Source organism: Stegodyphus dumicola, chromosome 1, assembly GCF_044657685.1.
Source record: "Stegodyphus dumicola isolate Sdum_Otavi_A_Nest chromosome 1, ASM4465768v1".
NCBI lineage: Eukaryota > Metazoa > Arthropoda > Arachnida > Araneae > Eresidae > Stegodyphus > Stegodyphus dumicola.
This window is the reverse complement of record NC_140768.1, coordinates 99,518,359-99,536,896: the sequence shown is the minus strand read 5'-3', so window position 1 is coordinate 99,536,896 and position 18,538 is coordinate 99,518,359. Positions and strand designations below refer to the sequence as shown.

General features: G+C 29.8%; 1 protein-coding gene across 3 annotated transcripts in view; it reads right to left on the bottom strand.

The window, feature by feature from the left end:
• The window catches only part of LOC118197188 (tRNA wybutosine-synthesizing protein 3 homolog), a 79,846-nt gene extending 63,879 nt beyond the window's left edge, over positions 1 to 15,967 (bottom strand). The window contains exons 1-2 of one of the 3 annotated variants that reach the window (XR_015041575.1): positions 15,608 to 15,967; positions 8,799 to 8,864 (exon numbers count right to left, since the gene is read on the bottom strand). Coding sequence is in view for 2 of the 3 variants with exons in the window: in XM_085818158.1 (XP_085674284.1) it covers positions 8,799 to 8,864; positions 15,608 to 15,769 (228 nt within the window). In the remaining variant the exon portion in view is untranslated. The remainder of the gene's footprint in view (positions 1 to 8,798; positions 8,865 to 15,607) is intronic. The other 2 variants (XM_085818158.1, XM_085818151.1) reach the window with 2 other exon arrangements.
• Between the last annotated feature and the right edge of the window lie 2,571 nt (positions 15,968 to 18,538).

Sequence of the window (18,538 nt, the reverse complement as noted above, 5' to 3'; positions counted from 1 at the left end):
ATAATCTGGAATCGCCAAAGTCCCGACGAGTCCGGATTAAAGACTTTTGACTGTAAAAACTTTGTGAGTATTGGTATCTAATTTTACAGTTTTCTTATGCTTTTAAACTTTTTGTTAAATAGAGCGACCTCTCCAATTTAGATACATTTAATTCGGACCCCATGTATATAAACAAATGTACATTAAAATATTTATCTACAATCACTCAAATATATATATATAAATGCCAGTCCAGAAAAAAATTGTCTTAATGGGAAATGATAGCATGTAAAAGGTTAATTAAAAATAAAAGGATCAAATTTACAAAATCCCTATGCAAAATTATCTCAGAAAGGGAGGGAGAAGAAAAAGAAAAATCTCAAAATAATGAAAGTTCTGACTGTTTTAATAGGATAATTTTTCTACAGATTTCTAATATTTTAAATATATGAATTGTATCCAAATAACCAAGGATGAATTGTATTCAGGAGTTAAAATTAATACCTTCCTAAGCCAATGGTAGAAAGAGAAAATTCACCATACCCCTACCGAAAAATTAATTTGAGATACTTAAAATAGCTAACAAACATCTTTCTCCATTAATTAATGGCATATATAGTGAAAAGCTATTTTCAGAAGTGGGTATACTTTATGAAAGCAAAACTTCATTTAACTTCCGTTGTACCAAACCAAAGGTGCAACAGAACTTGAAAAGTGTCAAATAATTATTTAGCTTCATCATTTTACTAATTCTGAAAATATCACATTTAAAAATCTAAAGGAAAGAAGTTTTGAAATACCTTGTTTTTTTCTAAAATAAACAATCTTTGACTTGAAAAAAAAATTTTTTTTTTCAAACCACAGCTCAATATTGAATTCTCAACATCAATGCTCAATTTTGGTTTGAAAAAATTAATATTTTACTATTTTTAATTTTAAAATATTTTGATGTGACATTTCAAAGTAATAAAAATTCAATTGAACAATTAAAGCCTTGAAATAAAAAAAATGAAAGAAAGGAATTCTTCTTTTTCATATATAACTTAATTTGCCAGATAATAATAATATGTTGCTAAATATCCAGCTTATCCAGCTAGATGTACTAATAACATATATTTGCCAGATATCCATTGCATGTTGATGATTATCACTTCCAATAGAAGAACTTAAAGGAAGGATTTGGGAAATTTGAACAGATGTTCAAATATTATTGTATTCTACAATTAAAAGAAGTTAATTACAATTATTCATGTCATACTAAGCTATGTATCCATACTTGACTGCAGCTAACATATATCAAAAGTTTTAAAGTTATATGATGGAAAAGCTTAAGCAAAGATACATGAGGGGGAGAAATGAGAATAAATGCAGTATATGTCTTGAAAGAGCAATGTAAAATGAAAGTTTCAGGAATAAAAATATTGACTACAAGTTTATAAAATATTCAAACTCTACTTATCACAAAAATGGTTCAGCTAAATACTCAAAGCACACTGCTATCTTGAGTTCAATAATACTGCATAAAACGCACTACAATAATTTAGAAAGATTTAAGAGAAAATACACGAATTATGCACTTGTATACAATTATTGAAAATACCACTATAATAAATGCTATTTGCATAATGTCTTAATCAAGTTCCTTTGCTAAGAAAAAAAATTATATGAACAGTTTAATAACTTTTTACTTGCTTAATTGATTGATTATTTTCATATTAAAAAATTAAAAATTTCACAAACATAAAAACATAAATTTTCATATTTGAAAAATTTTTATTTAAATTAACCAAATAAATATAAATAAATAAAGAAGAAGAAATATAAATCACTGTTTCAGTAATGAAAATAAATTACAAAATATGAAAAAACTAATCATTTTTCATTGGCCTCTGCTACTATTGACTTATCTTTTATTGCTTTCTTAGAATATGCTCAAAGCATAAACTTGTATCTGGAATCTCCAGAAGATTATCTAAACCATGGATGAATTTTACAAAATAATCATGCTCTAATTTATGCAACGGAATATTGACTTTTAAACACATTTTTACCAATCCTAAATAAATTCCTTTTTTCCCATTTAGGCACTAAATGGAAATTTGCACTTGAAAACTGCTGAGAGCTGTAGTTTGCTGCTTAATGCCATGTGGTTCTGGAAAACATGCATTTTTCTTCCTTAAATTATTAGCACTTTTTATCTTTTAGAATATGCCTTTCCTGGTCCTCTACAGAAATGTTATAATATTTACACATATGAATATATGCATTACTTAAGAAATCACTTTATTCTGTCAATTATTTCTTTTATGGTTATTCATACTGATAAAAATTCATGATTATTAAGTTGAACAGTGCATTTAGAAAACAAAACAAAAGAAATGTGCATTTGTTCCCCAATTTATGCTTAAACTGGCTGAGTGAGACAATTGGTTTCATTTATTTGATTATAGCAGTGGTCTCAAACTGGTGGCCCACAAACATCTTTTCTCTAAATTAATTAGCATTATTATGACATTAATTATTATGGCAAGAATTTGAAGAAACATTTAAGATTTTAACAATTTTTAACTCAGTTTTACATTATGTTTTTATCATTAAAAACAAAAGCGGACAAAAAATTAAAAACAAAAGTAACCCTTTGGAAAATCTATAAATGGAGCTATATAATTTACACTATGATATAAATTTTATTCAAAGATTTGCAGATACAGATTTGACTACCCCTTTTTCATACATTTCAAAAGATAAATGCTCTCAGTTATGAATTTTTAAAATAAGAATAATAATTTTGTTTGGAAATACATTTATATCTGAAAATAATTGCTTTGCTTGAGAATGCATTTAATATAACAATTTTTTCATGCAGAATGAATCAGATTGTCCAATGAGCATTTACAGTTTGTGATAAAGATAGTTCCTAGTAATTTTTCTCCAAAATAACAAACTTGATCAAAATGAAAATGCCATGAGAAAGCTAAATCTAAACATAAGCATTCGGCTGAATGTGCTGAATGCAGCTGAAAGCTGTAGTAAAAATAAAGAATTTTATGTTTATTTACATATAAATACATGCATTTTTTTCTGAATGCATTAAGGAAAATTCAATAAATAAAAGAAAGATAATAAGTTGTTATAATTTTTCTTATATTTGGTCCCACGGTTTCTTTAATTTGCTTAATTTAAGTAAATTATTTAGTGGTTAATTCAACATACCAGAATTATTTGAAAAAAATATCATTCTGAAAATTCATTATTTAGATGTCAATACATGTTAATTATAAAGTGTAATAACCAACAGAGATTTCTTAAAGATGATAACTTTTAGATTTCAGACAGTAAATATAAACTGAAATTTCTTCCTTTGGGTCATTATAGTTACTGTTTATGTATAATTTAATATATATTCAGTAAATAAAATTTTAAATTAAGTTAAAAGTTTTTATTTGGAGGGGGCATCAGCTGATTTCAGATAATGCATTCAGCTCACACCCAATTTGAGTTAAAGATCACCAAATTACAGCAAAGCACATGAGGTAAAGGGTAAGGATGCCTTCATTGAGGACTTTCTGAGGCGAACTGATTTGTTATACATGGGGAAAACCATGAAAACTCCCACACAGCCAGCCTGTTTGCCTAAAATCAAATTCAGGTTGAACTATTAAGCCCCATTCACAAGAGCAGATTCGACCGGTAGCGAAAACCGGTTCTTCCAACGTGTCCCATTCACATGGGAACAAGCATTAACTGCCTCGCCGAATTGGAGGTTGAATGTTCCTTACCTCTCGGGAGCAGGGTAAATGGGAGATTTCCCGTACTATACTGCGCGGTTCACTTAATTTTAGTTACTGCTCGCTGGATTGTCAGTAAAAGAATCGCGCTGATAGATGTCTGGGGATGTGATAGCATCTCCCCAAAAATTAGATAGAAGTGTACAAGATATGGAAATTACAGACAAATGCATACAAGGTTATTTGATGGTATTCCAGAAATATTGTTCAAATTAAAACTAAAGTTTAAGAGAAGTGCATATCGGCTTCAATGCGACAAGGGACTAAGTACCTTTTCAATGATTTTTTAAAAAAAATTTAAGCATTTTCATCTACTTTTTATGAATATTATTAAATGGTTTTGTGAGACAAAATAATTTTAAGCTGATAAAAAGTTTTTGCTTGTAATTTTTTTAATTAAAATTTTACAATTAAAATATCTTTCTTCTAGTACAATTTTCAATGTCTCCCCCAGTTTTTTTATTGTATTTATTAGAGTGTTCTTAATAACTTCAAGGAATGATTTTGCAATTAATGAATTAGTTTCTGAGAAAAAAATAAAAATACACTTTTATCTAAAATCTTTAAAACAAATATGATCTCAGTCACATTTTCATTTCAAATAATTTTTCTTTTCAGTATTTTGCAAAACCCCATCCTTGTTTCTATAAAGTATATAATTTTAAATAAGCGGTAAAATAATACATAATTTAGTCCATACCTGTATATGCTTTAGGACTTTAAATATAAGGATTTATCGAAAAAAATGCAAAATTTTTCTCAGTTTGAATTTGCAGTTTAAAGAATACAAACTGTCTAAATAGACATTTAATCATTTCAAATCTTTAAAATGTTATTACTGAATTTCAATACACACATATACAGTCAAAAGTCGTTAATTCGAACCTCAAAGCTACAAACCTTCTGCGCATGCGCGTAAGACCTTAATGGCTGTGAATATGCGTGTGCGCATGCGCATAATACATTTACGGATGCACGTTTAATGTATAACGGACGGTATAAGCTAAGCTAAAATTATCTAATTCAGTTAATGTTGCAGATTAGGTTGTTCCTTGATCTTCGAATTGGATCCAGCTTATTATTTTTTGCAGACTGTTAGAGCAATTTTATAAAAGTAATCTTGAACTTTCAATTATGTGAAATAGAATTTCTGATATATATTTACTAATATGTAAAGGATCTACAAAGTAAAAGTATGTTTCGAAGTCCATTAAACAAAAAGTGGAATTGCTGCAAAAAATGGATAAAGGTTTTGTTTCCCTAACCATTCCGAAATCTGTTTATCAATTTCATGCTGCTTTGTGGTGGGGGGGGGATGTCGCGGCGCGCATGAATTGGAAGTTGATCTGTCAGCACTATCCTTCTCTTCAGGGCAGATGTTTTTATTTTATTTGGCTTATAATTCCTTACTAAATGTAGTATTTCATCTCGATGTACTCCTTCAATATGATTTAAATCAAATTCCTCATCATTATAATTCGCTTCCGAGAGTGAAGAAAGTGACACAGAGGTTGGTTATTGAAAACGAAAAAATTTCGATTGACAAATTAGTCGGTATTCTCGACACAGCAATTACAGGACTTCAACAACGGAACTTTGTAACTGAAGAAGAAATTATCTCTGTTTATAGAATTAAAGAAAATGTATTATCACATAAAAAAACGAAGCAACTTAAACAACTTACATTGAAAGAAATGTTAAATAAAGTAAACAAATAAATATTAAGCTTTTTTTTTGTAAATTTTGATACCCTTTAGATCATAATTGTTCTTTATTTCATAAATTATGGTTTCATATTTTTAATTTTATAATTTCTGCATGCCATCTTACCAGATTTAAAGTGATGATCTATAATCCGGAATCGCCGAAGTCCTGACGAGTCCGGATTAACAACTTTTGACAGTATAAATCAAACCTAGTGCTATTTTTTCAATTGGTAAATATAAACATAAATTACAAACCTTTTTTTAAAACCTTATGTGGCCAGAAAAATTGCAAAAAATCATAAAACTCAAGCAGAATTTTTCTTTACCTATTTTTGTTTTGTAAAACATGTTCAAAACAATTTTAATACATTAATTAATTATAATATTGTTGTGTGCGTACGAGTTTGTAATACATTCTTAATAGTTTCTAAATGATTGTCATTGCACTCAAATCCGATGATAGCTTAATTAAATTTATTTTATCAACAGAAATACTTCAAAGTTCTTGAATTTTCCACAGAAATAGTCGTACAAGTGTTTAGAATATCACTAAGTATAATCAGTAGTTATGCTTCAATCTAATAAGAAGATTAAACACAACGGAATGCAAAACGCATCTTAAGAGAAAGTTAACTCAAAAATATCTCCGATCTCACGCTGAACTAACAACTGGCAACAATAACAAGTTATACAGTCAAAAGTCGTTAATACGGACTCGTCGGGACTTCGGCGATTCCGGATTATCGATTTTTCCAGATTATAGATCATCAGTTTAAATCTGGTAAGATGGACATGCAGAAATTATAAAATTAAAAATATGAAACCGTAATTTATGAAATAAAGAACAATTATGATCTAAAGGGTATCAAAATTTACAAAAAAAAAAAAAAAAAAAAAGCTTAATATTTATTTGTTTACTTTATTAAACATTTCTTTCAATGTAAGTTGTTTAAGTTGCTTCGTTTTTTATGTGATAATACATTCTCTTTAATTCTATAAACAGACATAATTTCTTCTTCAGTTACAAAGTTCCGCTGTTGAAGTCCTATAATTGCTGTGTCGAGAATACCGACTAATTTGTCAATCAAAATTTTTTTGTTTTCAATAACCTCTGTCACTTTCTTCGCTATCAGAAGCGAATTATAATGAAGAGGAATTTGATTTAAATCATATCAAAGACGGAGTACATTGAGATGAAATACTACATTTAGTAAGGAATTATAAGCCAAATAAAATAAAAGCATCTGCCCTGAAGATAAGGATAGTGCTGACAGATCAACTTCCAATTCAAGATTCCAATTTAACGCCGTGGCGTTAAAGATAAACAGAGTTTAGATAAACAAACGTTTTAGTTTAGATAGTTTAGATAAACAAAGGATATGAATTTATCCATATTTTGCAGCAATTCCACTTTTTGTTTAATAGACTTCGAAACATATTTTCGCTTTGTAGATCCTTTACATATTAGTAAATATATATCAGAAATTCTATTTCACATATTCGAAAGTTCAAGCTTAGTTTTATAAAATTGCTCTAACAGTCTGCAAAAAATAATAAGCTGAATCCAATTCGAAGATTAAGGAACAACGCAATCTGCAACAATAACTGAATTAGATAATTTTAGCTTAGCTTATACCGTCCGTTATACATTAAACGCGCATTCGTAAACGTATTTTGCACACGCGCACACGCATATTCGCAGCCGTAAAGGTCTTACGAGTATGCGTCAATGCGACGCATGCACAGAAAGTTTGTAGCTTTGAGGTCCGGATTATAGATCATTCCGGATTATGGGTGTCCGAATTAACGACTTTTGACTGTATAGTATAAATAATGTCATAAAAATAGTGTGGTATAATGAGATTATTACTTTGAAACCAATGTTTCGAATTGATGCCCAAGAAGAACCAATATTTCCCATTCTGCTTCATTGCATATCTTTTAAAAAAGTAAAAAAATCATCCAATTAATTTCCTTTATCATTTTTTTTAAATGCGAAAAGTTTGTTTTATAAGCTGTGAAAATGTTGGAAGTTTGTAACCAATATATTTTTAGATATGAAATTTTAAAATTAAGTCAAAAAGTCTAAAAATATAAATGATTTTCAAAAATTCTCCCAAAATATTTTATTAAAAAAATACGCTAAAAATTTCATTTAATTTTTTTTCCTCCACAGTGTGTTATGGTGCAAACTATAATATTCTGAGATTCACAGTTTATTTGTTAATATTTGCAAAAAATCGTTTCAACTTTAAATTTGAAAAAAATCTAATCCTCTAAAAATCAAAAGCATGACACCACATTCACAAGCAGTGTATGTACAAAGTTTGAGTTCTATATCTTATCGGGAAGCAGTTTAGAAATCCATGAACATCTTTTAACCATAGCGACAAGCACCAAGAATGAACTAAATAACAGTTTATAAAATAATAATAATTAAAAAGCATATATTTTTCAGGAACCATTACAAAAGTTCAGGTACCAGTTGCAAAAGTACTGATTACAAAATTAACAACAGTAAACAACGTTAAAAATGTGTAAACAGTATTAGAAATCTGCCAATTTGGAGACGTGATTGTTCACAGAGGCTTAGGTGTAAAGGGAAGGAAGACGGTGGTCTTCTGAACGGGTCCTAAAGACGAAACTCTTTCATGTCTCCTTTTTCTCCTCTTGCTAACGGCAGCTGTGGGAAGGAGCATTGCATGTGAATGGGGCTTTAGTGTTCATTGATTATACCCCTTGCCTACTAGTGGGTGACAACTGACACAGAGCGAGTGAGTAGGGCACATATAATAGAGAAACACAGTTTCCAAGCAACATATGAACATCCAGGGGGTGGCCAGATGATGAGTATCACACAAATCTTTTTTTAATACCTACTTTTCACCAATTTTCAATCTAAACATTCTTTAGAAATATTTCATATAAAATTGCTATTACTGGTAAATTTCACACTTATTCTCATTTATTTAATTGATATTATCCATGCAGTCAGTTTGCCAGGATTACCTGATTTTATCTACCACATTTCTACCACATTTTATGAAAGAAAAATGAAATCATATTAAAAAGAGGTTAAGTTTAGGGAATTAATATCAAATTTATACTTCAAAGAAAACATCAGATATTTTATGTACATTATGTCTCAGATAATTGCATGACTTGTACATCATGAACATCCAGGACATCATACATCATGACACTGGAATCATCAATCAGATTGAAAATAAAATGCTTGATTAAACAAAATTTTATATAAATTAAAAAATATTCCTCTTCAAATGTAGGCAATCTCAAAGAAACTGTAAACAAAAATGAAACTTACCACCATCTGAGAAGAAACAACATCATGGCTGACAGAAAGCCAAATACAACCTTTTTTTTTATTTGTCTAAAAAATGATAAATTGAAGAAATAAATACAAGTACATAATTTTAAAATGCATTTTCATTTACTAAAACCATTTTTAATTTAAAAATCAATCAGCTAATAAAGTTTGGTGCGATTATAACATGTTCAAAGTGTCTTGATATTAAAAACAATATACAACACATGTTAATACATACATAATTTTAAAGTTCAGTTAGAATTTTTTTATACAGTCAAAAGTCGTTAATTCGGACACCCATAATCCGGAATGATCTATAATCCTGACCTCAAAGCTAAAATCTTTCTGCGCATGCGCCGCGTTGACGCATGCGCATAGGCGTTTACACGTGCGCGCAAGACCTTTACGACTGCGCATATGCGTCTGCGCAAGCGCAGAATACATTTTCGCGTGCGCATTTAATGTATAACGGACGGTATAAGCTAAAATTATCTAATTATCTATTTCAGGTAATGTTGATGATAGCATTGTTCCTTAATCTTCGAATTGGATCCGGCTTATTATTTTTTGCAGACTGTAAGAGCAATTTTTTAAAAGTAAGCTTGAACTTTCGATTATGTCAAAGAGAATTTCCGATGCTGGAGCTTCCAAAGGATCTAGAAAACGAAAGTATGTTTCAATGTCCATCACAAAAAGTGGAATTGCTAAAAAAATTGATAAAGGCATATCCTTTGTTTATCTAACCGTTCCAAAATCTGTTTATCAATTTCACGCTGCTCTGCATGCGGGGGGGGGAGGACGTCACGGCACGCAATGAACTGGAAGTTGATCTGTCAGCACTATCCTTATCTTCAGGGCAGATGTTTTTATTTTATTCGGCTTATAATTCCTTACTAAATGTAGTATTTCATCTTGATGTACTCCGTCATTGATATGATTTAAATCAAATTTCTCGTCATTATAAATATCACGAATACAAATCAAATAGTTTTCTGGTTGCAATTTTCTAATTTCGGCTATGCGTAATGTATGTTTTACGCTTGCGCGCATTGAAAGAAATGTTTAATAAAGTAAACAAATAAATATTAAGCTTCTTTTTTGTAAATTTTGATACCCTTTAGATCATAATTGCTCATTATTTTATAAATAACGGTTTCATATTTTTTATAATATAATTTCTGCATGCCATCTTACCAGATTTAAACTGATGATTTATAATCTGGAAAAATCGATAATCCGGAACCACTGAAGTCCCGACGAGTCCGGATTAAAGACTTTTGACTGTATTCATATATATTACAAGACGTCAATCAATAGAGAATAATGAGGTTCCAACTTATTTAAAAATGCTAAAAACAATAATCAAAACAGTATTCACTGCAGTGAAATATAATTCAATAGTGTACCAGTGCACAATTAATCACAAATAATTATCCACATCATAAGCAATATATGGACAGATCTGATATCAAATCCTAGCATTCCAAAGCCTTAAGGCAGCATTTCTTAAACTGTGTTCCACGGAACCCTTGGGTTCTGGGAAGATCACTCAAGGGTCCCAAGAAACTTACATTTTTTTTCCTACAACGTTCAAGAAAGTAATTTAAAATTAATGCCTTTATGAAATTAAAAAAGAAAAAAGTAGAGTAAGAACTGTCCCTTGCTTCCACTTACTAATCTGAATAGTCAATGCAAATGTGACAAGGCAGCATTTGGCATTTTACATTAGCTGCACATTGGTGTATGGAATCACAGTATTTAGTGCTTCTGCAGCTCATTTCTTTATTGATAGCTACTTATGTGGAATCTCATATACTTGAATATAAAAGGGTGCCGTGAGCAGCCGAGCATAATAATAACTTGTCAATATGTGTCTCCATAAAATATAACTTGATTGAATGGCTTTTTTTCTAATTCTTAATTTTTACTTATAAACTTGATTGGTTCTTATAATATCACATCACACATACTTTTCCATAAGATTAGAAGTTAAAATCACATCTTACATGCCATAACATAAATTATAAGGAAATTTTACCAGGATAGTAGACAAACATTTAGTTTTCAACACTTATATGCACAGTTACATGAAGAATCAAAACTGTGGTTATATTCCATCATACGCACCTTCCGACTGAAATATTATCTTATGACATGGTCCGCAGAAGATGTCACAGTTTGCTTGGTGAATGATTATTATTTATTAAGTACCAAGTGATCTAGAGTAGATGGAGACAAGCTGATATTTTCTATCTTTGGAGTCTTAAAAGACAGAAATCGTATTAATAACTTGTTTTATGTTCCACTATTAACAATATTATCAATGTAAGTAACCATTTAAAATTTATTTGGCCCTATTAGGCTTGGTGAATCATCATTATTTATTAAGTAACCAGTCATCCAGAGCAGTTCTAATTTCAACTGTGACATTCTAAATAATAGTGAGCAGTTACAAAGTTCCATTGTGACATCCCAAAGAATAGTATGTGGAAAATTAAGTTCTTTTGAGGTCTTTTCAGAAGACAAATTTTATGTACCCTAGCTCTGCACACATTTGACAAAGTGAATGTTTTATTCCTTACACAGAATTTGAATCCTTAACCATTAACATGGAATTTGACATTACTAACCCTTGTATCAAATGTGACAGTGCCATTAACACAGCACTTTCAATAACACAGAAAATATTTCAGACTTTCTATGACACAAAAATTATTTTATTTATGTCACAATATTTAGGCTTCAAGTATGTAGTAAAAATGATCGGTTTAATAATTAGAACACATAAAGTGTGCATAGTTTAGAGAAAGTAATTCAAATATAATTAAAGTACTTGACTATATGATAATTAGTTTCTATGCCCATCATTATTTAATGCTGGGCATAGAAACTAATTATTGTGTTTTGATTTTTATAAATATGTAAATAATAAAATTTAGAATTCTATTTTGTAGAATGCCTACGACAGTACAATACTGGAAAGAAAGAACTTTCACTTTTTGGAAGTTATTAAAAAAACTATATCTACCACAAGAAAGGAAAAGATTCTAGAAATGATTAAATAAGGTTTTCTGTTGTTTTGTGTTTGAAGAAACGGCTGATCTTTGGAATATGGTAATAGGTAGTTTGGCGACATTTTTGAGGCAATAAAGGTTACTACCTAGGACTTTGGGAATAATGTGAGAAGTACTCAGTTCCGATTACGCATTATTTTGTGTGAGGGAAATGAGAGATCATGAGATATGTCATGTGACATTAATGGACGAATCACTGTTCTTTAATCGGAAAAAAGGGTAAATTTGTAAAAATATCTACTGTACAGCATTAGTTTCATTCTATGTTCTGTGAAACAGTGTTGTTTAATATTTGGATCCCATGGCCCTATATAAAGTAAATCCAAAATTTTTATTGCACTTATGTGTAATTGAAAAGAATTGCTTAATTGCGGATAAGTATGAATGTCCAACATGTGGGTTATGAAATGAGATTGTGTGAAAGGAAGGATATTACAGATAAGTTTGAATGGCGGTGCAAGAAATCTGGTGAAAATGGACATTTTGTGACCCGCCATGCACTCAAGATTCTGTAGAAGATTAGGTAAGTTAGTATTTTCAATTATTTGAGGATATTATTTTTATGCATTGTTCTAAATGTAAGGAGTAAATAAATTAATATGGTACTATTGGAAAATTGTTATTAGCAATGATTTAGTTTAAAGTAATTAGGATTTTAAGCTAATTTTTATTAATTTAATGTATGTGCTTATTTATATTTTAAGTAGTGTTTTTTAATTTAATTATATTTTAATTTAATGATCGTGATTTTCAGAGTTATATGTTTGTAGAATTTTGGAATACGTTTGAGTAGAAGTAAATGTGCATGGAAAGAATTTAAGTATTTGACACTAAGTATTTGGAACCATTTTTAATGTTTGCGTTAGAAATTGGCAGGTGAGGTTTATAATAGATAATTTAGAGGGAAAAGTTTTTGGATATTTTATTTATTTTATACGTGCAAATGTTCATCCTTGGATAGGGTATATACTTTTTCACGATCAGGTAATTTCATATATGTGCTTTTTACCGAGTTTAAAGATTCACAAAATTTTCATGCATTTTCGTGAAATTTTTCTAATTTATGAGAAAAAAGCAGTGTACATGGATATAGTGAAGAGTGTGCGCAATGCCATTTTTGTGCAATTCTGGGATGTTTTTTTAAGTAAAAATAAGTCGACGTGTACATGGTTTAATTATATTTTAATTAAATGATAGTTATTTTGTGAATTATATGTTTGTAGCAATTTGGTATACATTTCAGTGGAAGTAAACATGCGTGGAAATAATTTTAATATTTGAGACTAAGTATTTGTAACCATTTTTAATGTTTTGTTATAGATTCGTTGGTGACGTTTATAATAGATAATTTAGAGGTAAAAGTTTTTGGATATTTTATTTATTTTATACGTGCAAATGTTCATCTTTGGAAAGGGTATATACTTTTTGGCGATCAGGTAATTTTATATATGTCCTTTTTACCGAATTTAAAGATTCACAAAATTTTCATGCATTTTCGTGAAATTTTTCTAATTTATGACAAAAAAAGCAGTGTACATGGATATAGTGAAGAGTGTGCGCAATGCCATTTTTGTGCAATTCTGGGATGTATTTTTAAGTAAAAATAAATTGACGTGTACATGGTTTAATTATATTTTAATTAAATGATAGTTATTTTGTGAATTATATGTTTGTAGCAATTTGGTATACATTTCAGTGGAAGTAAACATGCGTGGAAATAATTTAAATATTTGAGACTAAGTATTTGTAACCATTTTTAATGTTTTGTTATAGATTCGTTGGTGACGTTCATAATAGATAATTTAGAGGTAAAAGTTTTTGGATATTTTATTTATATTATACGTGGAAATGTTCATCCTTGGGTAGGGTATATACTTTTTCACGATCAGGTAATTTCATATTTTTACCGAGTTTAAAGATTCACAAAATTTTCCTGCATTTTCATGTAAATTTTTGTAATTTATGAGAAAATAGCAGTTTAGATGGAGAAAGTCAAGAGTGTGCGCAATGCCATTTTTGTGCAATTCTGGGATTTTTTTTTAATAAAAATAAGTCGACGTGTACATGGTTACTGTGTATGTGCGATTTTGAAAAACGCGGCAAGGAGTTTGTGATTCTGCACTTTTTCCCAATTTTGCAGTTAATATTTTTCATGATTAAGCAGTTTTGTTCCATAAAATTTCTAGCATATGTGCAATTCGGCTAGCAGATTGTTGGAAAAAGTGTTGAGTAAATAAAAAGAAAAGAAATATGTCTTTACTTCGTGAAGACAAAATGGCGGCGAAAAAAAAATAGAGGGTTGCTGTAGCAGAGTTGGTCGCCAAATTTTTGCCAAAAAATCGCCAAGTTACCATAATTCAAAGATCAACCGAAGAAACATATAATTGTATATTAAGCAAATAAACTAGAAACTAGCAAATGTAAAAGGTGTATGCCTGTTGCGTCCAATTTTTTGCAAGTTATTACTTAAGAAAGTTAAATAAGTATGTTGTTAATGAACTACAGCAAACAAAAATACATTAATTTACAGAGTATTGTACATACTGATACTATTTTTCTTGGCTAATTAATGGGTAAAGATTATTTTTCTTAGCTTGCATTTAACCTTCTGAAACTACTTAAGAGTACATTGCTAGTACATATTTAACTTACACACGTAAACAACTTTATATATTTAATAGTCAAAGTAGTTTCCAAAGAAATTTATTGGCTAATAATGTAATATATTTTATCAAATAAATGTATTCAAACTTTAAAAGCACACTAAAATTTAATGTACCTGTTATTTACAATAATATACTAATATAATCAGCATCTGGATAGTAAATATATCAACAGAATTAAATAAGCCAAGATATTTGTAATATTGTATAAAATTTTGTATTTTCATTTGTATAACAATAAATTATAATTTAGAAAAATATCTCCATGCTGTAAGTAAAAAAAAAAAAAAAAAACATATTATTATGGTAATATAACAAATATATAGAAATCTCGGAAAGCTGAACTCTGCCAATAATAAATAAATTTGATACCTACATTTGTGAATGTACATGTACACATTGAACTGCGGTGCTTAACCACCAGGGTGCCTGGGCTCCATAGCCCTACCCCCTCTTCGAATAACATGATAAAAGTTTCGAATTATGAGAAATATAACTGAATGTGCTAAATAATTAAATGAGTAAGAGTTTAAATTAATAATTGCTAATACTTAAATATTTTTTCTCTTAAGTACCTAATTACTAATCCATACATAATTAACTATTTTTTTTAACAACTATTTCACAGAAGAATACATGTACACACAAGAGAAACAAAATACGAAGTGTGACGCCTTACATTTGCGAATGCAATCGCTCGACCACTACATGAGCTTGTTATAAAATTTTGTATTGTCATTTTGGTAAAATCCTAGTATACGGTGCAGCCTTGGCGCAATTTAGAAAACTATCACCAACACCAAAATGACCCGTTTAACTACTCATCGTGTATGTCCCGTTTACTACTTATCATTAATTCGCCAAAAGTAGCCAAATCCCATGTGCACCAGATACTAGTATTAAACCGTCATTTTTATAACAATAAATTAGAATTTAGAAAAATATGTCTATAATGTAGGTAAAATAAAAAAAAAAAAAAAAAAAACTTGTATCATTATGACAATATAACAAATGGAAAGAAATCTCAGAAAGCTGATCTCCAACAATAATATATTAATTTGATACTCACATTTGTGAATACAATTGCTCGACCACTGCATGAGCTTGTTGTGACATAGTTATCAAGAGAATTAATAAAATTTACAAGTTCAATGATTCGACTATCTATTGATCCTTTCTTACTCAAATCAACTTTTTTAAGCAGTAGCTCTTTTCGAGTTGAAAAATCCATTACTCCAAAATGTAAGGTTGAAAAAGGAAAATGTATTAATTTTCAACCCATCAGAAAAGAGATTAGTATTTCTGATTCGATCAAGTATTTGAAACTTCACACTTCGTGCGGCTAAATATCAACAAATTCATACACGCCGTTCTGTTTACCTTATGAATTCCGAAAAAGACTGTTGCCAATATTTTTACTCTGACTAGAAATGAAAGGAGAGGTTTTCAGTTTACCGTTATTGCCACCGCCACGATTTGAGATGTGCCTAATGATTTTGCTAATAAATGCCGAGATCGAAAGTGTTGAAGTCAACATTCCTGCTGGTGGTCGCGTTTTTGAGCAGCTTCTGTAACTTACTCAAAAACTTTGCGCAACTTTTCTTACGTCTAGCTACATTTGGTATACTTCTTAAAAATTTGTACCTTTGGAAAGACTCGACTTTTTTATATCTGTCTTTAATTTGAAAGGAATCCTACATGAAGATTCTTATCTTTGTAAGGATCATCGCAAGGATAAATACGCGTGTAGACTTCGGACCGATATTTCATTGTTTATGCAAAGTTTTGATGGGAAACAAATTTTTTCATTTTCTCATCTTTAACGTTATTACTTGGTAACTATGTGATAAAAATATGTTGCTTTATCGTTGGTCTCTCATTTTGTGACGTTTAGACTGAAACAACCATGATCGAATATATGCAATAGAGAGAAAGAGTTTGTCTGTTTACTGCTCCAAAGTAAGAGATGACTACCTACTCTAAAAGAAACCTCCTAAGGGGAAACTGATTAATATTTATTTTACACCTGGGAAAACCTCGAAACCACCCATGACACGATCCCGTTCTTGGGATTCAAAGTTAGTTTGAAATAACAGTGTTTAGTGTCAGCGATCTCAACCTCTCAGCCACAAAGAGGAAAAGTAAGAATTCAGTATAAATGTAGAATATTATTAAACACCTTGAAGAAAAATTTTCCCAAGGATTTGTTGTTTTAATTTTTTAATAAGATCGTGTCCACCATAGATACACGACACTAGCAATCAACAGCATATAAGATCTTTCATTTCTTTGTTCTTTCTGATATCATAAAAAGTGCGTGTTGCTCGAAAACAACTTCAGTTAATTATTTAGGAATTATTTCATAACACGAGTGGGACAAGAAGTGCTAATACCAAGTCCCTCATTAATTTAGAAGTTCCCATTTCACAGAAGGTCACGACAAATAGACGAAGCTAAGAGAATAGATTAAGCTTACGACGAAGCTAAGAGAGACCTATCCTGTTAGGCAAGACATAATGGTAAGAATCATCTGAGGTCATCTCATACGTGTTATTTTTTTTTTTTTTTTCGGAAGATTTTACTAAAGCGACTGAAAATGGTACAATAACAGCCACATATTCTCAAATAGTCAATATCCTGCACAAAATGATCAGACTAGTATACTGCACTACAACCCTGCTGGTAACCCTTTTAATATGTAAATACTAATATTAGGACGTGTGGGGCTACCTGTCTCTCCCCCACACACACATTTCTTCCTTCGATGCTTCCATGGAGATAGGAAGTAAGATGGAGTAGCCGTAACCGGTTTCCCGAATAGCCTGCTTTGAAGCACTGGAGATCCCTTCGTTGGTGACCAAAACATTGGGTAATTTACCATTAAGTTCAATGGGTTTTGACACGATCGAATTTAAATATTTTGTAATTACGTCGTAAATATACATATAAATGTATATATAAATGTATATATTGTCTTTTTCTTCTTATTGACCTACTTAAGAGTCCTAAGTATATTTTTAACAACATTTCATTCTGAATGGAATTAAATACTATACTTTTCACAGAACAGTTTGTTCAGAATGTTTTAATTTGAATGAAATATTTTCACAAGTTTTTCATTAATTACATTAGAAAATAAAATTTAAGGTAGTTCGATTTTATTCGGTTAAGGATTACAAAAATTAAGATCAAAGTTTATTGTATTATTAATATTAAAATTAAGCCTTATTTCTTTTCTATTTATAGAGCTTCTTCCTAAAATACTTTTTCAAATATGACATGATTCTTTAGCTTCTGACGCATCTTTTAAATCGAAAAATATAAGTCAATTTATAATTAATGCTCTATTCGGTCCAGTTCAAATTAGAGCACCTTTTATTTTAATAGCGAAATACTTTAAATAGTACTTAACTTTCTCTGAGTATTTCTGAAAGGGAATAAAATAAGTATTTTTTTTAATATTATTTAAAACTTGTAACTGAGTTACTATAAAATGTAAGGGGAATAATTATTTTAATTATACTTATCAGAATTTCTTACCCTTAATTTCAACAACACATATTCCAAAACTCTTCTTTATTACTTTCTGAAGTATGCATCTCATAGAATTTGCTTTGCAATACCTTTTAACAGATTGCTACAACTCTTGTACGAACAATTCTTGCTCAAATAGTTGTATAACGTATTTTTCAACAGGATTTGAATTTATGTTTACAACTCAATGTTAAGGTTACTATATATTTAGATAATATTTATAATCATTATAAATTGACCGCACATGGTACTTCCGCCGAATTCGCAAATGTATCCGTCTTCTGTTCCACACGTATGGTTACAAATCAAGGAAAAGTTAACTTATGGGGATATCTGTGTGTATATTTATTAACCCACCGGGCGGCTCGCATTCAAATCTATTTACGTCTCGAAAACTGCAGTAAAAATTAATCATGTTTACAATTTTTTTTTCATTTAGAGTGAACCAAAATTGTCCTGAAAACGG